General features: G+C 55.7%; 1 protein-coding gene and 1 non-coding gene across 3 annotated transcripts; one reads left to right on the top strand and one right to left on the bottom strand.

The window, feature by feature from the left end:
* Nucleotides 1-943: 943 nt before the first annotated feature.
* Nucleotides 944-24127, bottom strand: SMPD4 (sphingomyelin phosphodiesterase 4). 2 transcript variants are annotated; one of them, XM_045819788.1, is made up of 20 exons: nucleotides 23687-24127; nucleotides 21302-21385; nucleotides 19785-19871; nucleotides 18548-18690; nucleotides 18323-18398; nucleotides 17931-18039; nucleotides 17769-17821; nucleotides 17074-17225; nucleotides 14218-14350; nucleotides 11952-12023; nucleotides 8923-9009; nucleotides 6037-6182; nucleotides 5318-5408; nucleotides 4916-5016; nucleotides 4191-4354; nucleotides 3495-3700; nucleotides 2907-3137; nucleotides 2529-2660; nucleotides 2228-2356; nucleotides 944-2100 (listed from the first exon to the last, which is right to left on the bottom strand). In XM_045819788.1, exons 2-20 carry the CDS (start codon nucleotides 21338-21340, stop codon nucleotides 1771-1773), a joined length of 2481 nt encoding a protein of 826 aa, XP_045675744.1. In that variant the 5' UTR covers nucleotides 21341-21385; nucleotides 23687-24127; the 3' UTR covers nucleotides 944-1770. The 2 variants fall into 2 exon arrangements, with proteins under 2 accessions (XP_045675744.1, XP_045675745.1); XM_045819789.1 differs by lacking the exon at nucleotides 8923-9009.
* LOC123806674 lies at nucleotides 15763-15869 on the top strand. The gene has a single exon (XR_006783523.1). It is a non-coding gene; the product is annotated as a U6 spliceosomal RNA (small nuclear RNA).
* Nucleotides 24128-24218: the final 91 nt, after the last annotated feature.

The following is a 24218-nucleotide window of genomic DNA, read 5'->3' as shown; positions in this document are numbered from 1 at the left end:
GAGCGTCATCCCATGTATCAGAAGACTGTGGGTTTGATCCCTGGCTGGGGCACATAGGGGAGGCAGCTACTCGATGATTTTCTAAAATCGGTAAGAAAACATTTCCTCGGGTGAGGATAAAATAGAGGAAGAGAGAGATGTGGACAGGGATGGACTTCTGTCAGGGGAAGCTGAGAAGGGGGTGTGGTGTGGAAATGGCGCCACTGATCTCTCACTCCGCCCACCAGCGGGCAGAGGCTTCATCTCTCCTCTGGAGTCTGATAACAGCAGCCAGTCTTCTGTCAGCTCCGACCTCGGGCCAGGGCACTCCTGGGAAGATGCTCACGTGGGGCCATGTGTCCAGCTCGGTTCCCAGCGGCAGTGTGACCCCCTGAACTTCCAGACGCCACAGAAAGTGCAACACGTGTTCCAGGATCACTAGATTTTTCCCACATTGAAGCCGACTCTGACCCGCCGAGGAATAGAAGGCAAAGTCCTCACAGCTGAGACGGATCTCGGGGGTTGAGCTGGTGGAGGCCCACGTGGCCTGCACACCCAAACCTCTGGGGCCCAGCCTGCATCACAGCCACTTGCCTGCACCCGCCTGTCCGCTGCTGCTTCCAGTGAACCCCCTGACCCCGGGTGAGGCACAGCAGGACACCCAGAGGCCTGAGCCCAGGCACTGCAAGACTCAGGGTTGAGAATGGGTGTGTTCACACCCACAGTCAGTTACAAGTCTGACGGGGTTTTCAGTCACAGGCCACCCAATGCCAGTTTACATTGGAACACACAGCCCAACTGCTGGTTTGAGAACCTCAGGACAACCACCACCAGCACACGCACCAGACACAGCTGCCCTCTCCTGTGTGCCATCTGTGCGACGAAGGGCGCCAGCCCCGTGAGGCTTTCTGACAGCGAACATGTCGTTGTGTAATTTGAATACTGAAGTGGTATCAAAAGATTCTATCTTTGTGCACTTGATTTTATTGAAGGTACAAACAATGCTTTTGGTCATCTTTGGTTGTAGACCAGAGGCTGGCAGAATGAACCTGGAGGTCCTGTCCTGTCCCCTATGCCCGCAGGGGAGGAGAGTCCTATCCGGCCAGGTGGGGGCACGGCCACCGCTGAGCGAAGTGCTTGCTGACGTGGGGCCTGCAGGAAGGGGGCGAAGCGCTGCCCCGCCCTCCCCCGCCCCCAGCACCTGCGCTCCTAAAGAGTCTCTTCTCCTCAGAAGCCGAACTGTGTGGCCCAAGCTTCGAATTGCTAGAACGCAGACTGACCCTTGCTTTGCCAAGTGTGGTGGCAAAACTTAGTTTTAAAATTAGGAATTGAAGAACCATCACTTAATTTCCTCAGCAATCTCTTTTCGGATCTGTGATTCCTCTCTGCAGCCAGAGGCTGAGCTACTGTCTGGTGTCACCCGGGGAGAGGAGACTCATGTCACACTGCCCACCTCAAGGGCCCTGGCTTCACATGGCTAAATCCTGACGCAGGTGAAAAAGAGAAAGGCCTGGAAAGCCATCTCGCTGCGGGGCCTCTGACTGCGGGGAGGAGGGAGGCCCAGGGGCCGGGCCCTGGACTGCTCCTGTCCCGCCAGCTCGGGGGCCCCTGGACACTGCTCCCTTCTGGGCTGAGCTTGGCCTGCACACCTTCTTTTCAGGGTCTCTTCCCAGTGCTTCGGAGGCTACGGGAAAGCGCCCCCCAGAAGTGTGAAGATGACCCGGCTCAGGCTCGGAGGTGGACTTCCGCGAACACAGGAAGGGCCATGTGGGGACAGTGGCTGGCTTGTGGTCAGAGCTGGTGCGGCTTGCCCGGCTCAGTCAGTAGTGTCATGGCCGCGGCGTAGAGGAAGTAGCCCAGCACGAGGAGCAGGGCGCAGGGCAGGGGCCCGATGCAGAACAGAGAGGCCACAAAGAAGGCCAGCAGCAGCGACAGCAGCGTTCGGTAGCTGCCCAGGAAGCGCAGGCTGAGCCTGGGGCCCCGGACACGATTGGCCGTGCGCCCCTGCCCCACGGGGCTCAGCAGGTGCCTGCTAGCCAGCCCAGGCTCCATGAGGTGGTATCTACAGAAGCTGCCGAGGAAGTCCGCCCGGGAGCACAGGGCTGCCATCTGGCCTGCAAACTAGAGTGGACAGAGGCACAGGGAAGTGGGCAGCAGGCAGGGGCCACACTTCCCACCCAGCCCCTCCTCACAGCTCTAAGACAAAAGGGGCACAGAGGTGAGGATGCAGCCCCCCACTCACACTCACCCTGTGGTTGATGGTGGAGGACAGCCGGAAGAGAAAGCGGACCAGGCTGGCAATCTCATAGCTCCGGATGGGCTGTAACTCTGAGTCCCCCTGGTATTCAATGTCAAACCTTCGCAGCCCGTTGATAATCTAGAAGCAGCAGAAGAGGTGAGCCCCAGGAGCAGTCCAGGAAACACACCTTTGCAAACAACTCAGCAGAGTCACCTCTGCTCATGGGAGATGGGGACAGGCCGGTGAGACCCCCAGCTATGCTGCCTGGAGTGGCCCGGAGAGCCAGGCCCCTCTGGGACGTGGGCCTTACCTGGTACCGACCCAGGGGTGTGAGGATGAGTCCGTCCTCACCCACGATGCAGTCGGGGAGCTGCTTCTTGCCATTCTCATCCTGAGTCGTCCCCAAGGCGAGAGTGAGCTGGGCGAGCTGGGCCTCACTGAGCTGCCAGAGAGAAACTACCTGCTCTCAGTTTCCAGGTGAAGGGAGGAAACTGTCTTCAACCCACTGGGCCCCTCACAGTGACGACGATGGGACCCAGACATGGCGCTGCAGGCACAGGCCAGTGTCTCCCACACAGGCCCAGGAACCCTTATGGCAGAACCCATGCTGGGCCCCGGCCCGTGGCTGAGCAGTGGGACAATGGCCACAGGACCCAATGCGGGGAGGGGACGGCCCCACGGCTCATACTCGGAACATCTGGCACAGGTACTCCAGGGCCTTTTCCAGGTACTCGTCTGTCTTGCGGACACTGTCCTGTCCCATGTCGTCCAGGTCATTGGCTGGGTAGGAGCTGTTTGTGTCCGAGAAGAAGCCCAGCCATGACAGAAAGGGGCGACCGGCTGTGCTCTCCCCACACTGGTCGGAGATGGACTTGGCTGTCTGCTTGGCCTGCGTGATGAGCTGAGCCAGGCGCAACACCTGCAGGGCAGACGGGAGGTCAGCCAGCTCTGGCGGGGCCGCTTCATGACAGCCAGCCACCAACAGAGCAGCAGGCCACCCCGGGGGAGCCTGCCAGGGGCCAGGAGGGGTGCCCTCCACTTAATGAAGAGTTTGAAAAACTAAGATGCATATTCTAAATGTGGAAAATTTCCAACAAACACTGCCTCTATTATCAGAGATAAACTAGACTTCACTGAACAAAACAGGGGAGGGGGAGGAACAGTGTGTACTCAACACCTAACCTTCCTCCGTCCCCCAAATGCGTGCACCCTCTCTGGCTCGCTGTCCCAGGGGTTCAGGACGGCCCTGCAGCTGGCGGAGCCCAGACGCACTCACCAGTGTCCGGACCTCTGGCCCAAACATCGGGGTGTACTTGCAGTCCTGGCCTTCCAGGCTGTAGACGTGGCTCTTCACCTTGAAAGAGGTGTCGGTGACGGCCGGTGGCCAAGACGACAGAAAGCTGCCGGGGAACGTGGGAGCCGCGAAGAGCCGGTGCTGGCGGTGGGGGATGACGAGCTCAGGCTCCAGGAACAGCTGCTCGCCTGGAAGGCAGGACACAGGTCTGGCTTCGGATTCCAAGGACACAAAATACCCAGTTACCACTGGCCAGCTCCCTAAGTGCCTCCTGAGGTTTCTGAAGAGCAGTGACCATGCAGGGAAAGGGCCCAGGTCCGGAAGCTCCCAGAGCCCCTGCTGGGCCCAGCTGGAAGGCCAACAGTTGCCAAGAGACAGCACAGGGAGTTAACGCCCAACAAAGCGGGCTTCAATGAAAGCAGGACCAGGACCGAGAATGCCACGCGTCACCAGCCAGACAGCTCAGGGATCTGCTCCCCTCCTGCCGGGGACACCGGACTCTAGCCCAGCGTGCTGAGCTACGGGGAAGGAGGGTTCAGCCAGGCTCGGACCTCCACCCTGCCGCTGGGCACCAGGACTCCCCACGCCACTCCCTGCCAGGCCCCCTACAACCGTGAGGCACATCCAGGGTCTGGTAGTCCCCCCTGTAAGTGCAGCTTCCAAAGGCTAAGGGCTTACCTTTCTGGATCATCTCAGCCAGGTTGGGCTGGGCAAAGACCTTGGCCACTCGGAACACCATGAGCGCATTCTTGGGGCTGACCAGGTCGGTGCGCAGCGCACGGCTCAGGAAGCCCACGAAGAGCTTGGTGTACATCAGCAGGTTTTCCTGCACAAAGGGTGCCCTGGGGACCGGGCCACTAGTCAGGGGCCAGATCTCCCACTGGGGGCAAGGCCACATGGTCCTTGCCCCCTCTCCCCAGTCATGACCTCATGGAGGTATCAAGAATGGAGGCTGTGGGAGTCTGGGGGTGGCAGAGGAGGTGGCAGGACAGAGACCGGCAAGATGTAGGCCCACTGAGGACAAAGGATCCTCCCCAGAATGAGGTCCTTTCTGAGAGAGCCAAGGCCGCCAGGGTGGCCGAGGGATGGGCAGGAGGCGGCAACCGGAGGTGCCAATGGGGCCGCCCGGGAGATGTCGGGGAAGTGCGGCGGCTGCTGTGAAAGAGCTGCCGAGGGAGGTTTGGGGATGAGCAGGAACATACCTCGGAGCGAGACAATAATGGCAAGGCGACAGAGGGGAAGTGGGTGACTGCTATTTCCACGGAAACCAACCCCGGGGCCCGGGCAAGGCACAGCAGAATCAAGGAGGGGCAGCCAGTGCCCCCAGTGTGCAGGACCTGGGAGGAGAGCCCCAGGAGGCCCCCGGAGCAGCTGTCCTGGGGAGGGCAGGGTGCCAGGCTCACCATCTCTCTGACACGCAGCGAGCCTGGCCATCACTGCTCTGAGACTGCTTGTCGGGCGCGTACCTCCAGGGCTGCAGGTAGCTTAACCACATCTCCAGGACCTGTGAGACGTGTGTGCACACAAGTGGGCTGTGGGGGACAGGCTTGGGGACAGGCTCTGGGCCAGATCCTTGGGCCGTCTGGCCCAGGAGACAGCTCATGGGAGCAGAAGCACGTTTCCAGCTGCGGGGTTTCACTCTGCTGGAGTAGGCTGGGGGCCACCAGGTTCTGGCTTCTGCCTGCACTCCCCTCAGAGGGCACTGGAGGGACTCAGTGCCCCCCTGGGATGTTTAACCCTCTCAATATCCCTTCAGAAGTGGGGCCCCGCACAGCTCAGTGACACGAGACAGGACCCACACTCACAGCTCTGAACGACGCATCCAGGGGCCAGTGGCCAAAGCAGTGCTGCAGGAAAAGGTAGAGCTTCTGCTGGACGAACCTCGGGATGGCGGCCCTGCAGGACAGGAATTGGGCACCTCAGCGGCTCAGCACCCCCTGGGAGGGAGACTTGGTATTTTTAGCCCCATTCTTCCGAGGAAGAGACTGCGGTTCAGAGAGGTTAGGGAACAACCCAAGGACACACTGCACGCAGGTGGCCGTACAGTGTGGCTCCTGTACTTGTCAGCTTGGCTCACGGCCCCAGCCCTCTCCCTGCCTGAGGAGGGGGAGGGGCCCGTACAGAACTCACTCCTGTGGCAACTGATCCGCCCTGCTGTGAAGGCCTTCCCAGCCCATGGGTTTTGCCTGCCACTTGGAAGGAAGGGACAAGAGGGACAAGACAGGGCCTTTCCCTCGCTAGCATGGCCCTTTCCACCAGAGAGGGCTGGCCTGGAGAGAAAGGCCATGAAAGCCAGAGAAGCAGCTGGGTGCCCCCACCCACCTCTGAGGCAAGGGTGGGGGTGAGGAGACAGAGCCAGGAAGGGACACAGTGACTGCCCACCTGACCCACCCTGCGGAGGCCTCACACGCCTCTGCTCACCCAGCCCACATGCCCTGGGGAGAGGTCACCATGGGCAACACATGTGTGGAGGACATGGAGGCAGGCAGAAGCACAGCGGCCTGGCACACAGCCCCATACCTACCGTTTGAACTCCTCCAGGGGGCTGGTAGCATGGGAGTGGGCGGAGGGAGAGACCTGCTCAGGTTTCAGGCTGTTAGAGAAGGCGTGCAGGTGCTTGATCAGCAGGCGCACCACCAGCACGTGCTCCTCGGTGGGTGTGAATGACTCCTAAGGTAGAGAGGGGCATGGTGTCAGAATCCAGATCCTTTTGAGATAGAACCCCCAGGTCTGACCACGTCCCACCAGGGCCCATCTCTCTCCTCTCCCCACAGGATTTGTGGGCCAGGCTGGAAGCAGGACCATCTGGGGCCCCACCCAGCCTGCCGCCCACTGATGACCCCAGTGCCATGGGGTCTGAGACTGGCTAAGAGTTGCAAAGCCTGCAGCATGCCCTGGGGCAGCTGCTGAAGCAGACAAGCTGGCCCAGTGCTTCCCTGCTCGCTTCGAACCCCTTATCTGAACCCCCCGTGGGTGCCTTGTCATGGCTGTCCATCCAGGTCGTGAGGGGTCCTCGCCTCCTGGCCAGCCAGAGGATGAGGAGCAGGGGGCGGGCAGGCCAGCATCCCACCTGGGATCTGGACTCAGGATACTCCCCTGCCTCCCCGGTACGTGCAGACAGCTCGCTGTGGCCCATGGCTTCCCTTTTCCAGGTGAAGCACTCCCTGGTTCCTCCTGCTGCTCCCCCTCCAGAACACAGCCCTCCCCGTGATAATGAACCTGGAGTCAGCGCAACCCCAAAGGCCAGACCACCCGCCATCTCGTGAGCCGAATGCTTGATGCAGAGTCCTTGTAGGATCTCTGAGAGCCAGACCCGAGTGAAAAGCCTGTTTGCCGGCTGTTCAGGGGCAGAGTGCAGGGTGGAGCCCCCTGAGTGACAGAGGACACATGGGAAGGCAGGACCCACTGCCCCCACTCCACACACTCTGGCTGTCCAGGCTGACATGCTCCTCTCCCCACACTCACCCCCAGCCCTCTAGGTTCTCAACAAACTTGTTGGAAGAGGTCTGGCAGCCTCATCCCAACGCAGAGAGGTGCTGAGGCTGGTGCTGAGGCTGGTACAGGCCCCACCTCCTGGCACACCCAGTGACACAGACCCCCACGGGCTCAGGAAGCCAGCCTGCTGGGCTCTGCTCCCAGCACTGTCTACACAGCTCTCCGTCATGGAAATGCCACCACAGGCCAAGATGACACGCCTTGCAGGTTCCTACATCTAGGGATGATACTATGGAGCAGAAGTTAATTTTCTTCTGCTTATCTGCATTTTTAAGCCTTTATGCAATGATTTTGCACTATTTAACAATAATAAGATTGGGCCCTGGCCGGGTGGGTCAGTTGGTTGGAGCATTGCCCCATATACCAAAGGGTTGCAGGTTCCATTCCCGGTCATGTATCTAGATTGCAGCTTGGATCCCCCCAGCTGAGCTGCATATGGGAGGTGGCTGATCAGTGGTTCTCTCTCTCTCTCTCAAATCCATACACATATCCTCAGTGAGGATTAAAAAAGATTAGAAGGGCATCAATTCCAGGCTGTAACTCCCGGCCGAGAGCCCTCCCCTTTCTCATTCCTGGCTGCTCACCCTTCCAAGGACACGCACAGGGGAACTGGGATGCCCACTCTCTCTCCACCCGTCCTTCCTGCTGTTCCTGGAGAGCCAGGCTCCCCGCCACAGGCCCCCAGCAATCACACCGCAATCCCCTCAGCTACCTTCCCTCTAGGTGTGTCAAGTCAGTCTTTTCCTCCAACTCCACACCCTCCTGAGCCAAAGCCCCGCAGGACTCTGGCTACAGCTGCAGGTGGCCTCCTCCACCTTTTAAGGACACTTTTCCAAAGCCCAGTCCAGGGCTCTCAGCCCCTGGCTGTGGAGTGAGTGCAGCCAGGCACTTCTCCAGGGATCCTTCCCTTAGCTGAGTGAGATCCTCCCAACACAGGCTGGAGCGGCACCCACTCCTGTGGTCAGCTGGCCCATGCTAAACCTTCTGGAACATTCTCTTCCCCTCTCACTGCAGCTGCTGCTGCTTCTGAGCAGAAACCCTGCTATGTGCTGCACGCTGACTATTCCATCCCAGCAAAACAAGATTTTGTACCTTGAGTTCAAATCCAGTGCTGTGTGAAACAGACAGGCCCTGGCTGTGAGCATGGCTCCACACACACCATTCGGCCGTTTCTGCCCAGACTTCTGGGCTCATCTCATACCTGAGTGAGCTATGAGAAAACACCCTGCAGGGCTGACCACAAATCTGTCACACTGGTCATTTCTGCCTAAGCAGACCACAATCTTCGTGAGGTCACAGCTCACTCTTGTCCACCTGTGGAGGACTCCATGCGTCCACAAGAGGCTGAGCTTGTAGAAGGCCAGGCCTACTTGTGCAGGGATCGACCGCATCTCCAGGCGAGAGGGCCAAGCCCAGAGTTCTCTTGCCCCTCTGCCTCACACAGAGGCTCGGGTCAGCAGGTGCACCGCCCATGGCCCCTGGGCCCCTGCGTGCTCGGTCACTTCCTCAGTACCAGGCTTGCACTGCAGGGTGAGGCAGGCCACGGCACAGGCAGAGATATTCGCTCCCTTGAATCAGGGCCAAGCACGGAGCCCCCACAACACCTGAGAACTTGTGACACCTCAGCTGCCTTGAGGCTTGGCCAGGCAGATCTGATGACCCCACAGCCAGCAGGGATCCTGTGCCTCACTCCCTGCCACATGGCTGCACATCCCAAACCCTGGCCACTCTGCACCTGGAGGCCAGGCCAGGCTCCCCCCTGAGCCCCAGGACCCTGCTCTGTGTGAACAAGGTCTCTGTAGCAGCCCCAGCAGGCTCCCAGCCATGCCCTCGCTTTACCACTGCACTGATATGAGCTCTGTGGTTTACACCACAGGGCAGGGGTGAAACGGAACAGATCAAGAGTAGCCAGTACTTGGTAGGCGTGGAGGGCCTGGAGGCTGGGTTGGGCAGGGCTGTGAAGGGCGCTGGAGACACTGAGTCGGTAGTGCAGAACCTCCAGCTGAGACAACAAAACACAGAAGCCAGACAGGGTGGAAGAAGGGGAGGGAAAGGGGAGAGTGGGGAAAGAAAGAAAAAGTGAAAGCCCAGAAGTAAGGAGAAAAAAACAAAAAACAAAAGCACGTCAGTGACAATCCTAATAATCACGGCCCACCAACCTCAGGCCAGTGAGACCACCCTCTCAGCAACCCAGACCAAGCCCCTCCCAGTGGCACCTGCCAAGCGGAGGGGTGGACAGACCCTCTAGGTCACTGGGGCCTGAGGGCCCTTCCAGCTCCCTGAAGCCGGCCTGACTCAGTTTCCTTCCAGAGGCTCCCGCTCTCCCCTGACCCTGCTAGCACTGCGCATGCACGCTGCAGCCCGCCAGGAACCCAGGCGCCTCGCTGGGACACACAGCCAACCACCAAGGCCCTGAAGGCCCGAGGCTCAGGAAAGAAACTTTTTTAGGAGCCAGTTCTAGATGGAGACCTTCCTGCTGAGAACACAAAAATATTAATTTACTGGACTTCCCTGGGTTGCCCCGAGAAGAAATCTACCAGCACACTCCCTATGTGTCTAAGATCCAATCAGTGTTCTGTCCTGACGGTGGCTGGTTCCGAAAGGCGGCACAGAGGTGAGTGCAGGCTCAGCCCTCCAGGCCTTGCCAAATGCCCTCCACAGTGGACATTCTGGATACGGTTAAAGGAGGCACAAATGCTCCCTGGCTCTAATTCTGGGAAGACCAGCCTCTACCTCACCAGGAGCCCCCAGCCTCCAGATACATGGAGACTTTCATCAGTCCCGATGGCAAGAATCTGGCTACGGTCACACATTCCCAGAGGCAGCTGGAGCCCTGAGCCTGGGGCACGAGGATGACAGTTGAGCAAGCATGCTGTCTGGCCCACCCTGGGACCTTCCGCCCTGCCTCCCCGCGAAAGCAGCCCTCCATCAGCCAAGCCCATAGGCAGTCCCAGCACACACCCTCCCCTGCAAGGGCCGTGCCTGAGCAGCGTGCGTCACACAGGAGAGGGCAGAATGAGTGTGCCGGACTCCAAGGAGACAGGCACAGCCAGAGACACGCAGAGCAAGGACGGGAAGGAGCACAGCAAGGGGGTGTTAGCTGCTCACAGCCTTCCTCTGGGCCAGACCTTGGGCTCAGCTGCAGTTCTCGGTGAGGATTCAGGGCACAGTTTTCCTACTGGGTCCCTGCCCTGGCCTGTGGAGACACAGGGCAGCCCCACACCAGCCTGCAGGGCTGTAGCCATCCTTACTGCCCTTCCAGAAGCGCCACTCAGCAAGCTGGGTGGGGTGGAGGCCAGGCCTCCAGGGAGCGAGCATGCATCGCTGCACCCAGCCCAGCCACGGACACACTGGGGGACTTCCGGGAGATACGCTTAACTGCTTCCCTAAAACAAGCGTTCACCATGATTTCCATATGGTGCAGATGGAGCAGACCTCCACAGCAGTCTTGCCCGGCTTCTGACACACCCCGTTTTTTCAGGTTTTGTTCTTCTACCTCAATAGGAGGCAAAGGGCTGAATCTCCCTGGGTGCCTGGTGGGAATGACTGTTGCCCTCCCCACCACCTGCTCCCAGCCATTCTGAGCAGCTCTTACCCACCCCGTGGTCTGACCAAGAGGAAGCAAATGTGGGGAGAAGAGGAAGGCCCCCCCATCCCAGCAGGGACAGGCTATTGCCCCTTCCCCACGTGGACTCAGAATCCTCACAGGTGACAGCCCAGAAAGGCCTTTCTGCCTCACACATCTGCTAAAATTTAAAGTGGGCGTGTTTCCACTGGCTCAGAAGACCCAAGAATAAGCAGACCAGGAAGGCAACGCAGTGAAGTGGCTTCTGCCTCTGCAAGACCAAGCCACATGCACAGGGCGAGCGAGCCTCCCAGGATCCCACGAGGAAGCCAGGAACATGCAGAGTCCACTCTGGAAGCAGGAAGGGCAGCGCAAGAGTTTTGTGACATGAGAGGACCAGCCCGGAATGGAGCCCCCGTTCCCCTCCTCCTCCTGTGTGACATCAGGGAAGGGGATTCGGGGCGCCCTGCACTTCAGAAGAACAGTGATGGGGGGGCCGCACCCCAGCCCTCCACACGGAAAGCAGTGGGGCCACGCAACTGGCTGCTGAGACTCTGCAGCAGGAACAGAACTGCCACTTCTTCTCAGAATCACAGAGGGAAAGTTACAGAGGGCCATTTCCCATTTTTAAACAAACCCCATGTCCTAATTCTTAAGGAACCTTGTGAGGGTTTTGTCTGGCAGTGACGAAGAAGCCAAGTCTAAGGAGCCATGCACTGCAGTCTCTCAGAGCACGAACCCAAGTGCCCACCTTACTAACCGAACAGAACCGTTCTGTTCCTGATGGGCCAGTGGGCCATGGGCCCCAGGGACAGCAACCCCAGGAGGGTGCCAGGGTCTCGACCCCCTCCACACCTCTGCACATGAGTATGCGGCCCAGCCAAAGAAGGGGGAAAGGCAAGGAGAGGAAACAGGCCAGGCCACATGCAGGAGGGGGTCAGGCCCCAACCAACAAAAAAGCCTGCGGATGCTCTGGAGGAGGTGGAGAACCAGGGTAGTGGGTGTCTGCTGGGTGCCCCCTCAGCAGGAAGAGGCGCTATGATGGTAGGGGGGGACCCAGGAGCATCAGCAGCTCCCCTGCCCCCCTACAGTGCAAGCACCACCACCTCATCTGCTTCCGCTACTGGGAAGGGGGCTCTGGACATGGCTCGGAAGGACCCAAAAGGGGACAGGCCTCCAGCCCTTGGTGTGAGCCCGCCACACAACAAAATGCACTTGCTATGCAGCATCTCAGTGAGGGCTGGTGGCAGGCTTGTTCCCTACCATCAGGGGTCCCATGGCCCTTGGAAACTAACTGACACCAAGGACAAGAAGTAGCAGGCTGACTAGACACACCAGGACCAGAGCAGGAGATGGAAAGAAAAACTGTGGTGACATACCTTGGCATGAGGGGACTGCATTTTTTGATACATCTCCAAGGAGTAATGATGAAGCCACATTTCAACAAAAACCTGCAAAAGAGCATCAGCTGGTCAAATGAATTAGCAAGAGTGTCAAGACTCCAATGGGGGAAAGGACAGTCTTTTCCACAAATGCTGCTGAAAAAACAGGATATCCACATGCAAATGAATGACACTGGACCTTTTCCTAATACCATGACAAAAATTAACTCAAAATGGATCTAAGACCTAAATGTGAGAGCCAAACTTATAAAACTCTTAGAAGAAAGTATGGGAGAAACCTTCATGACATTGAATTTGGCAATAGTTTCTTAGACATGACTTAAAAACCACAGGCAATAAAGGAAACACAGACAAACTAGATTTCATGAAAATGAAAAACTTTTGTGCATCAAAAAATATTATTGAGAGTAAAAGAGCAACCTACACTCAGTGGATTGAGCACGGGCTGCAAACCAAAGGGTTGCCAGTTTGATTCCCAGTGAGGGCACATGCCTAGGCTGCAGGCCAGGTCCCCAGTAGGGGGAGCATGAGAGGCAACCACACATTGATGTTTCGCTCCCTCTTTCTCCTTCCCTTCTCCTCTTTCTAAAAAAATAAATAAATATTTTTTAAAAAAGGAACCCACAGAATGGGGGAAAATATTTGTAATTCATATATCTGATAAGGGATTAATGCCCCAAATATATACAGAATGCCTAAAATGCAATAACAAAAACCAACCAACCAACCAAACAAACAAACCTAATTCAAAAATGGGCAAAGGACTTAAACAGACATTTCTCCGAAGATAGACAAACAGACAACAGGACAAGAAAAGGTGCTCAATCCCACTAATAATTCCAGCAACACAAATCAATATTGCAGTGAAACACCACCTCACATCCACTAGGGTGGTTCTGACAAAAAAGCAGAAAATAATGAGCATTGGAGGGGAATAACTGGAACCCTCATGCACTGCTGGTGGAACGTGAAATGATGCAGCCACCGTGGAAGAGATTTCAGTCCATTGATGAGATTCAGGAAAATACGACGGGGCAGCTGATGGTGACTCCAACAAAGGATTTCACAGTGTTTTGAACAGTGGAAGAGACGCCAGGAGAACTGTGTGAGGTCCCAGGGCACCTACTTTGAAGGGAACTGAAGTGTCATTGTCCTATGTATATATTTCTTGTATTTTTTATCTTCAACAAATGTTTCTATTTCTTGCATTACATGGCTGCACACTTTCTGAACACCACTACACTAGACCCTTAAAACAATGGTTAAGATGGTAAATTTTATGTTATATGTATTTTACTGTAACTTAGAAAAAAGCTTAATAAAAAAAAGCACTAGCATTTCAGTCTAGGACAGACCCCTCCAGTGCTGTCCTGTAAGGCCATGCCGTGGTCACCTGCCACGGCCCCGGGCCAGCGGAGCCCACAGTCCACACTGACCAGGAGCCAACTGAAGCACCAGGCTCCTTGGGGAACAGGGAAGATGGATTCCAGCAGTCCCACCTCCCAGCTGTGACAAGAACATAGAAGCCTCTAAAAACACAGCAACCCACACACCAAGAGTTACACACAAGATGGGAGGGACAGAATCCCGTCTTATCCACATTCCACAATGCCAACAATGTCTGTTGTTACCAACTCAGCCGCAGAATCCTGCGTCAGAACCAGCTGGACCTCACTATCCAAGGTGAGACAGCCAGGCCTGGGCGGTGGCCGGCACTGTGCAGCGGGAGTGAGCCGGACCAAGCCTGCAGGAGAAGCTGGAGCCACGCAAGGGCAGACAAGGTGCACTGCCACCTCCCAGGTGGACCCGGGACACAGAAGGGCTGGGGGCTGCCTGCTGACCAAGGTGACGGCTTCAAAGAACTCTATTCAGCATCATGAAAATGTTGCCGGGGCAACATTTAATATCCACAGGACAGTGACCACAGAAAGCACCACTAAGCACACGGGAGTGGGTCAGTGTGGTGGGGTGGGGGTGGGGAGAGCATTCACACAGACCCACTGGCAGCTGTAGGACTGGGCACTGCTTACACCACCACGAGAAAAACAAACAAATCTGGGTGGACAGGGCATCCTGGGATGACAAACACTGCCAATGAGATACAGGTTAGGCAGGTGGGTAAGCTTCTTCCCGTCTGTGTTCTAAATGTCACAGAGGTCTTCAAGCCTCTGCCCTCTGGGGTAGAAGGTGGCTGAGCCGTTTATCTGAAATGAAAGCAGGGAAGAGCCGCTGTGGTCCTCACCTGCAGTAGAGTTTCTGACCTCCAGATCTCATGGGATGCAGGGTCTGCGTTCACAGATGTCTGATGAGAGATGTGTCGTTTCAGGAGACTGGTGTGGTGGAGGCCGTAGGAAGCGAAAGGCATGGCTGGTGTCCTGAGGGAGACACGGACACAGGCCTTTGTTAGGGGCCCCCACTGGCACCACCAGGGGCGACCTGGACATCAGAATCAATGAGCACAGGAACAGCTACAACCCACTGAATCACACGACAACCCCCGAGTCCGTGCTGATATATACAAATAAATAATGGAAAGACGAGAGTCCCTAATCAACACAGAAGTGATGAAAATGAAAAAAAAAAAGCACAACTTAGCAACCCTCGTACTAATGACTGATCTGGCCAGGGGTTGCTAACACCAGTGATAACTGCAGAGTCTGTATCTTCCCATTAAATCCCCCCTTTTCAATGAATTTAGGCACAAAGCACTTAACTTTGCAGCAGGAAAACACGCCAACGCCCCCTTAGCCCAGTGATCGAGCTAATGCTGCCAATAATGGGGCCCATTGCCCCCAGGGCCAGTGCTGCTACCAAACAATGCTCAACCTGAGAAAATAACTGAGAAGCCAGGTCAAGGACACTCCACACACACCTAGAATTCATGCTTCAAAGGTGTCAAGGTAGGAAAGATCAAGATTCAGTTCCAGACTGAAGAGGACTAGAGAGACAACTGTATGTAGTAAGTGACCCCACGCTGCATCCTGGCCAGGTAACAGCTATTAGTGGGGCCTGAGGACTAGATAGTGGCCTTGAACGAATACTTATTCCCTGGTTTGGATATAAGTACTGTGGTTACGAAGGAGTGAACTCGCTATTAGGAAATACACTCTGAAATATCAGGAGATAATGGGCATCGTGTCTGTAACTTACTTAAGGGCCCAGAAAAAACACATATAAATACAGGATAAAAACAATTTAGAGATCTGGGTCTATGCATAATATAAAGAACTTCTGTAGACCCACAAAGGGTCTAAAAATAGCACCTGTTTTTGTAAATCTTAAATATGTAAAGACGAGGAAACAAAATCAGGGCCAGAAAACCACTTGGCAGCTGCAGTCTGCCTTTCTGAGAGGGCGTGAATCTGGCCCACCCCAAGTCCCCCCCTTCCCCTTTCAACCCCCCTTTCCTTGGGTGCCTCTGTCCACACACGTGAGCTTGGGGTACGGCGCGCACCAGGTGTGGAGTAGGCCAGCATGTGCAAGAAAGAGCCTGCCTGCCGCCTCCCAGGGAAGCAGTGGGCCAGCGAGGCGGGGGAGGATCAGAGGAGCGCAGGCAGCGGCTGTTGGGGCAGGACGGTCTCCTGCGGAGGGTCAGCTCAAAGACCCCAGGTCACATTAGGGCTGAAACCGGCCGTGCACACTCCTTCAGCACAGTCCAGTCTGCTCAGACCGGCACGAAAGGCTCTCCACCCCAGGACCTCTGGCTCAGGCCAAGACCAGGGTCTGGAGCTCTCAGATTCCCACTACAGTCGTGCCTCACGTCATGTTTTGGCCAACAACACAGCGCGTGCTCACTTCAGTGGCACGTCTACTAAAACTGGACCAATCCAGAGAACATTAGCGTGGCCCCTGAGCGAGGGTGACTCACACATGCGTGAGGCTTTAAAGAAAAGGAAAGAGCCCACAGTGCACACACTCAGCGGCAGCCTCCTGACGGCTACAACGCAGCTGGGAGGCTTCTGCGGCCTAGGGGTCTCTGAGTGCGACACTGCACTATTATTTGGTCTCCTTTTGTTTCTTTTTTTTTAAACTGGGCTGTTTTTAAAAAACCAGTTCAGCGTTGCCTAAGTGTACAGAGTTTATAAAGCCGACGACAGTGCACGGTAATGTTCTAGGCCTTCATCTTCACTCACCACCTACTCACTGCCCGCCCAGAGGAACTTCCGGTCCTGAAGCCCCAAGCAGGGGAAGTGCCCTATGCAGGGGTGTCACCTTTTATACCACATTTTAACTTTTCTATGTTTACTTTTTAAATCCTTTTCTTTATCAATTGATTTTTAGACAGAGGAAGGGAGACAGAACGAGAAAGAGAGACATGGGCTTGTCGTTCCACTTACTGACGCTTTCACTGGTCGCCTCTTGTGCACCCTGACCAGAGGTGGAGCCCGCCACCGTGGCGCACCGGGACGAGGCTCTCACCAACTGAGCCACCCAGCCAGGCCCCTGTTCTACATTAGACACACGAACCTATCCTGTTACAATTGCCTGCGGCACTCAGTGATGTGCTGTGCATGCAGCAGCCTAGGAGCAACAGGCCGCACCACACGGCCTCCGTGTGCAGTAGCTCACACCATTGAGGCTTGTGTAAGTGCACTCTACATTTGCACACGATGAAATCACTGACGACGCTTTTCTCAGGATGTATCCCCGTCATTAAGTGATGTACGACAGTCTTACTTGCCCACAGGTCAACCCTTCTGTGACTGCCTACAAGGTCTTTCTTTCCAGAACTACCAGCCCAGCACCTTCAACCAGTGTGCATCTCTGAGTCACCTGCCACCCTCTCACCACCTCAGGGTAGGGCTTAGCTGCTGCGCATGGAGAGGGTCGCTATGGGTAGAATGTAGCCTGTTCTCACAGTAGAGCCCTGCAGCCACAGGGCCTGACCACTGACCAGGGATGGCCACTGAAAGCCAAAACACAGATCCCCTGCTCACCCCTGCCCTCTGGTCCGTGCTACGGCAGCTGGGGTTGGGGAATCTCAGGCATAGGAAACAGCAGGGAGCCCTGGACAAGGAGTGGCACCACTGTCCCATGAGCAATGCCTACCGACCAGGCCGCTCCCTTGCAGAAGGGCCAGGGTAGCCAGAGAGCCTACCTGGGAGCTGGGGAGGGACTGGGCCCCCCTGGGCTGGAGGAGAGCGGGGGGAGCACGCTGCCTTCTGTGGGCAGGAACCACGACAGGTACCTGTCCACCAGGATGAAATAGGCGCAGTCTGAAGTACGGACGTGGAGGGCCCCAGGGAGTGGCTGGGAAACAAAACTTGAGTCAGTGTGTGGCTCTGGGCAGCAGCCCAGGCTGCTGAGCCCAGCAATCACACGAAGGCCCTGGGACGTGGGATGTGGGCTGTGCCGCGGCCAGCCCGTAAGCACCGAGGGTGGTGTCAGGAGAAAAGCTCCCACCAGACAGCCTGAGAAAAGCTCCCACCAGACAGCCTGACGAAACCCGCAGTCCCACCCGTCCCAATGTCCAGCGGGTACCTCCTGCAGGAAGCCCCACCCGCCACTCTTGGTGCCTAGGTCACCACACATCACCTGTCAAGTCCGCCCACCCGACTGTTCCCCTCTGTGAGGATGGCCAGAAGGACAAAGGCCAGAGGAGGGAGAGGAGAACCCAGAGAAAGGAGGCAAGGAGGGAAGAGGAGAAACGGAAGGCAAAGAAAGGCTGGCAGCCGGCTCCCAGGCAGGTCCCCAGCTCCCCCTGCTGGATGAAAACAAAAGCCCAGGGCCATGGCCCCCACCCCTCACAGGGTCTCCAGAAAATCGCTCTGCTGAGAGGAATTCTTTCTATACCTTTTGAGTGATGAGGCTCAAAGCGAAAAAGAACATGTAATACTCGAACGGATCTGAAGGCAGCATCAGGGGGCAAACGGCAGAGTTGCTGGGCCACCACCCCAACCCCTGCACTGTGCTGGCCACCCCAGCCTCCCTGCCCATGGGACCAGCAAAGGATACTGAGGGCCAGGTTCAGGCCGAGGCCCCCGGCAGGGGGAAACTGGACCTTGTTGTGGTACAGAGGGCTGTCAGGGAGCACGCGCTCCTGGATGGACGCCTTCACGGGGCCCTGTGGGGAGAGGGAGGCAGGCTCGCAGGCAGGCACGGCGCCCCACATGTGGCGCAGCCCTTTGGGAAAGCTGCTGAGGAGGCAGCCAGCACACGGACCCTGCCCGTGGGAACAGCACTATGCTCTGCACAGCACCTGAGCCAAAGAGTCTTTACTTGGAATCTTTCACGTCCTCCTCATAAAGACCCGCAAACCTCAAGGGCCCTGCCCACCCACCACCCCTGCAGCCACTGGTTAGGGCTCTCTGCCCCAAGCACAGCTCTCACCCCCACGGCTTACTTACGGGCAGGTAGGAGACAGGAAAATCAAACTTATAGTCTTCAGCTTGAAGTTTATAAACCAACTTCATCATTGGGCCACTGAACATGAAATTAAACCAACAAGAACAGGGCAAATGAACCGCAGACCACTTTGCTTTGACTGGTTTCTTAACTTTGAAAAATACAGTGATTTAAAAATCGGGTTGCCAGAGGACACATCCAGTTCCTCAGGCGACAAACCTACCTACCCAGGGTCTAGAAATTCCATCACGAGGCTGTACTCTACAGGGCTCACGCGTCCCTGTAAGCAGCGGAGGTTCCAGCCGAGGAGAACGCCATCCAGGCTGCCGAAAATGCTCTCTACCAGCCACGGGAAGATGGCATGCAGCTCCTGAAACAGTGTGCGAGTTGGGCTTCGGCCAGGCCTGCTGCGGACAGTGTCCACTAGCCCACTGCTGGGCCACGTGCCAGCTCCAGCCCTGCACCACGCGCTGCCCACTTCCCTAGCTGGACCTGACCTCTGGGGATGTCACTCCCTGGGCCAAAGGCCCACGGACAGCCCGGCACCCTCAGGGACCCTGGCACGCTGCACCACCGACAGGCGCAGAAGCTGTGGATTCCTTCACAGTGGCCCCATGAGATACTGAGATTCTTATCTGGGCCGGTTACACAAGTCAGCGTCTTTAAAGTTCCTTCAAAATGTCAAAAACTAGCCCTGGCTGGCACAGCTCAGTGGATTGAGCGCGGGCTGTGAACCAAAGTGTCGCAGGTTCAATTCCCAGTCAGGGTACATGCCTGGGTTGCAGGCCATGACCCCCAGCAACCGCACATTGATATTTCTCTCTCTCCCTCTTTCTCCCTCCCTTCCCTCTCTAGAAAATAAATAAAATCTTTAAAAAAATGTCAAAAACTTCTGATCTGAAGGGAGCTTTATTATAAAAGGTGGCAACATTCTTTCTCAAAGTGAGCCCTTGAAACCGAGACTTGCCACCATGTATTTGGCAGTCGCGCCTTTCCAGGCTGGCTTCTTGAACTTACCCCATTTACTACTGGACATTTCTGGGGGTGATACAAACACACTTTCAGTGCTCACATCAGTGTTTGTCACCTCCGGCACTGCTGACATTTTCAGCTGAACACTTTGTTCTGGGGGCCGTCCTGTGCATTATGGGATGCTTTACCAGCACGCCTGGCCTCTACCACTCAATGCCAGTAGCACCAACCCCATGTGACAACTAAAACTGTCCCTGGACGTTGCCAAGCACCCCATGTGAGATGGAAGCGTCCATAAGGGAAAAACGTTGGTCTACACGGTCACACGTTTACATGTGTCTGCAAACGTCACAGTGACAGTGCCAGGTCAGGCCTCCGTACAGGGCAGTGCTTGGGGGTAGGAACCGGGGTCTGCAACAACATTTTCAAGGGCAGTGAGAGACACGCCATGAGACGTGCCTCGAAGAGACACCACAGCTAGCAGAGCTGTACCTTTGCTGGAAAATCCTCGATGACTTTAACCAAGTCCTGGCACCGCTGTGCAAAGGGCTTATTTATAGAGTCAGCTTTGAGGCTAGCCTAGGGGAAGAAACCGGAAAAAAAAAAAAAATCATGAGCATGTTCGCTTGGCGGCTGTTGATGATATTCCGGCTGGAGTCAAAACAGAAGCCCAAGTGGCAGGCTTGGACTTCAGGAGTGAGACGCATACCACCGGCCTGATTCCCTAATACCTCCTACATCCGGTCACGCACATGTCAGTGACTTAAAGGATGCTACTAGAAAAGAGGCTGAGGTCCCATGCCCTCTAAACCAGCAACTGTGAGGCCTGCTTCTCAGCACCCTCTGTTAAGCATCGCCAGTTACCTCAAAGAGCTGCACGTTATCAAATAAAATCGACTTCTGCCTGACCCATAAGCAGGGGGTCAGTCCCACACCCAGGAGAGGCCCCTGGGAGCAGGGTTCCCCTCACAGACCACAGTATCCACCAGGTGTGTGTGCAAGAACTGGAAATTCCCTGTGTAACTGCCCACCCACGGTTCACACAACTGTGATTGTCGGTAGGAATGTCCAATGAAATGAGGGTGTCTTTTATTGCCATTTAAACCCTTAACCAAACTATCCTTTATTCAGTAGCTAATGAACCTACTGAACCTTCACAACCTGAAGAAACAGGCAGGTTCAAAACCGCAGATGGCTCCAGCCAGGTGCTGGCACTAATCACGAAGGCGACGGAAAGAGCAGAAGGCATTCAGGGGCAGAGCGAAGGAATCTACCTGAGGTCATGGGGTGTGCAAATCCTGACTACACCAAGAAGCCACTGCACAAATGAAGATCGAGAGGAAGTGCCCGAGTTTCAGCAAAGAGTTATCTGAGGCCTTGTCCACCTCCAGACGAGGGTGGAGTCCCCGGGGCCTCAGTCAGAGCCAACGACCTGGGCTGTAGAGGCCAGGGTTGGCTCTGTCGGCCCAAGTGAGTTCACCGAGGAAGAACGTCCTTCCAAAGAAATGTTTATGTGAAGTATCTTCTGGGAACTGAAATCTGAAACTTTTACCACTGACATTTGCCTCACGCTCAACTTCTCCGCATCATGATTAATATTTACAGTGCGGGCCTGGTCGCCCTCAGCAAAGTGGTGTCCTGCTATCTTTCACTGATGACAGTTGTAATTACTACTCTTTTGTGTAAGAATTTACAATACTTAAAAATTCAAATGTACATCCTTTTGAGTCGCTGCTCTTCCTCATGCCCCAAGAAGCAGGGGAAAATGGCATCTGAATCAACTCGCCTTGTAGATGAGAAAACCAGGGCTCCAGCGGGTGAGCAAATTCAAGGTCCGGCAGAGGCAGCCTAAGGATTTCAACCCCGAGTGCAGTGCTACTTCCATCACACGCCCCCCAAACAACCACTGCGGAGTTTAAGCCAGTGGAAAGAACTCTCCAGTCCTCCAGCTTGGAACTATCATTACGCGGGCACTCACAGGGGCACTCACAGGGGCACCTGATACTTACCAGCAGGAAGCTGGGCTGCTGCAGGTGAGGGAACGCCATAGCAGCCTCCTGTGGAGAGTTGAAAATGGCCGTCTTAGGAAACCACTGTGGAAAAACAAGGATGAAATCTCAACACCTGGTCAACCACAGAATACTTACTGCATTGCTTCACAATGCCCAGGAGAATGTGTGTGTAACTCAGCACACACTGCACTGCCATGCCCCACGCATTATAAACATGCTGTTCTCATGTGGTCTACAGCAGCCAGCGTCAGAGCCGACTCCGTGGTGGTGAATCCTTGGGAACTCGTGGTCACACCTGTATAGTACTTGCTACATGTCAGGCCTGGTTCTAGGGGTTCACCATGTATTTCTCACTTAATTCTCGGTGTTTGGCAGAATTCTAAAGGCAGCCCTTCGAGTGCCCATCCTGGTTATTCAATCAAACGTTCATCTAGGTATTGCTGTGAAGGGACTTCACAGACACCATTAAAGGGTCAGGTCAGTGGACCATAAAATAAAACACAGACGTTCTGGCTGATAGCCAGCACGGAGACAGGGACCTTAGTTCTACAACTCCCAAGAACTCGATTCTGACAGCAACCTGAATACGTATGGAAGGAGATACTTCTCCAGAGCATGCAGATAAGAGCAAAGCCAGCCCATACCTTGATTTCAGCCTTGTGAGACCCTAAGCCGAGAATTCCAAGCCTGCTTATAAAATTGTGCGATAATAAAGGGGTGAAGTTTTAAGCTGCTAAGTTCGTTACGCAAAAAAAAAGAAAAAAAGAAAGAAAGAAAGAAAAAGAAAAGAAGAAGAAAATACATCCACACAACAACCCTACAAGGTCAGTACAGATGAGGAAACGGAGGCAGAGAGAAGGCAAGTCCCTGGCTCTCACCAAGCTGGTAAATGGCAGAACCAACATTCAAATACACAGACCCCCCCCACCCATCTCTCACAGAGACAGGTGGGTAAGTCTCCCCTGTTACCTGTGCTCTAGGAGAATGAAGGGAGGGATGAACAAGCCCTGCCACAGGAGCCTTTGGTCTGGCCACCAGAGAGTCAGGAGCAGCTCTCCATACTCCTACTTCTCTGCCCGCTCAGGTCAAGAGATGAAATAATCCAGACGTGACTGCATAGAGAGGAAGCCTGCCTCGTTCCAAGGATGGGATAACTGACGGCTTTCCTGGCACAGCCCTGCCCACAGCCTGAGTAAGGGCACTGAGGGGGCAAGTCACAGCTTAACGTGGGTGGGGAGTGGCTGGGTGCAAGGGGGTTGCGTAGGCAGATGAGGGGTTGACAGATGAGCCTATCTGCCACTTGGCAATACAAAGACTTCCAAGGTTTTTCTCAAGTCTTTTTTTGTTTATTTACTTTTAGAGAGATGGGAAGGGAGGGAGGAAGAAAGGGAGAAAAACACCGAAGTGTGAGAGATACATCAGCTGGTTGCCTCTCGAACACCCCCAACTGGGGACCTGGCCCACAACCCCCGCGTGTGTCCTGACCGGGAATCCCTCCCACAACCCTTCGGTTCACAGGCCAGCACGCAATCCACTGAGCCACACCAGCCAGGGCTCAACTCTTAAACTAATTGTTTCAGTTTTAAGAAAGACTTAAAACACATAAAACACCTCAGTCCTAAATCAAATGGCCAAGAGAGCTATTCCAAAATGACCAAGCGTTATAAAATCCTGAACTGTTTGCAAAGGGCAGAGTTTTAGAGATGAGGTAAAAGCACCTCCTTGCTCAGAGGAAGCTTGCAGAGGCAAGGCCTGAAGGAATGAGGCCAGAGGCGCCAAACTAGGGGTCTTTCCAAGGGTGGCAGCGTCTGTTCTCTGGCCCTGCCACAGGCAGGCGCCCCCCATGACCCCCTTCTGCACTGTGCACCCAGCGTTTGCTTCATCCCACCACTTCAAAGACCACTTTCTGCAAGAGCTGCTTCGGACCTTGTCTGGGGGTTTCTTCCGGGGGCGGCAGCCCTCGGTTGCCGATCTTGCCAAGCACATCACATCACGCTCCTGCCAAGGACTCCCCCTAGCTGCTCTAAGCTACCACAGGTGAGGAAACTGAGGCTCAAAAAAAATCGAGCCTCCGGGGAAGAAGGCTCGGGCTGGGACTCACACCCAGCTCTTGCTCCCACACGGTTTGCTGAGTCCAAGACTAAACTTTAACTCGAAGCTCTCCTTCCTCCCAACTCGTTCAACGGACGTTAACCGAGCACCCACCGGGACGGCATGGGCGAGCCGCGCGGGAAGGTGGCAGGAGGGCGCAGCCCGGACCCCCGGCTCCCCTGCCGGCCCGAATCCGGGGCTCGCGGAGGAACTGAGACAGCTTCGGCGGAAGTTCGGAGAGGCTGCCAGGACACGGGACCATCCTGCGCGTGGCTCTGGCCACTCACTCACCTGTGGAGTCCATAGTTTCGTTCATCTGCGGCTACCATTCAGCTACCCGGCGCCGCGGTGTCGTCATCAAGCTGCGCGTGGCGTCACGCCCCCTGGCCAGGCGGGAAACGCGCCGCTACCTCAAAAGGCGCGTGCGCAAAGCGACGGTGGCCCAGGTTGATGGGTTCACTTCTGTATGTGAGTGCGCGGTAGGTGCGGTGCCTCTGCGCTCCTCACGCCTGAGCTCGTGCACTGAATCCGCGGCGAGCAGCGCGCATGCGCATCAGGAGACGCTGTTAATTATGGCCCTCAGAGCGCACCTCCAAAGGGGCATCCTGGCGCGGAACAATTACACTTGGTGCATTGACTGCCCTTCGTCCCATAAGCATTTATTGAGCGATATTTCTATTTCAGCGACAACGACCAGTGCAGCCTAGCAGGGAAGTCCTTATTACCAAAGACCAGGTCTCTTTGGCCCGCCACCGTAACCCCCACGCCTAACACTGCTCAGCACGTAAATGTGGATCGAACGGCGTAGGGGAGACGGCCCAAT

This window comes from Phyllostomus hastatus, unplaced genomic scaffold (genome assembly GCF_019186645.2).
Source record: "Phyllostomus hastatus isolate PE091 unplaced genomic scaffold, TTU_PhHast_1.1 phas_scaffold_387, whole genome shotgun sequence".
Taxonomy (NCBI): domain Eukaryota; kingdom Metazoa; phylum Chordata; class Mammalia; order Chiroptera; family Phyllostomidae; genus Phyllostomus; species Phyllostomus hastatus.
The sequence above is the reverse complement of the archived record's forward strand: the minus strand, read 5'-3'. Positions and strand labels throughout refer to the sequence as shown.

Excerpts from the sequence above, each read along its gene's own strand:
- SMPD4 (XM_045819788.1), bottom strand. The coding sequence starts at position 21,340 with ATGGCGTTCCCTCACCTGCAGCAGCCCAGCTTCCTGCTG. Across the intron at positions 5,409-6,036 it reads CCCCTGGAGGAGTTCAAACG|GGCCGCCATCCCGAGGTTCG; the intron begins GTAGGTATGGGG and ends CCTGTCCTGCAG. Across the intron at positions 2,661-2,906 it reads ACCTGTGCCAGATGTTCCGA|CTCAGTGAGGCCCAGCTCGC; the intron begins GTATGAGCCGTG and ends TCTCTCTGGCAG.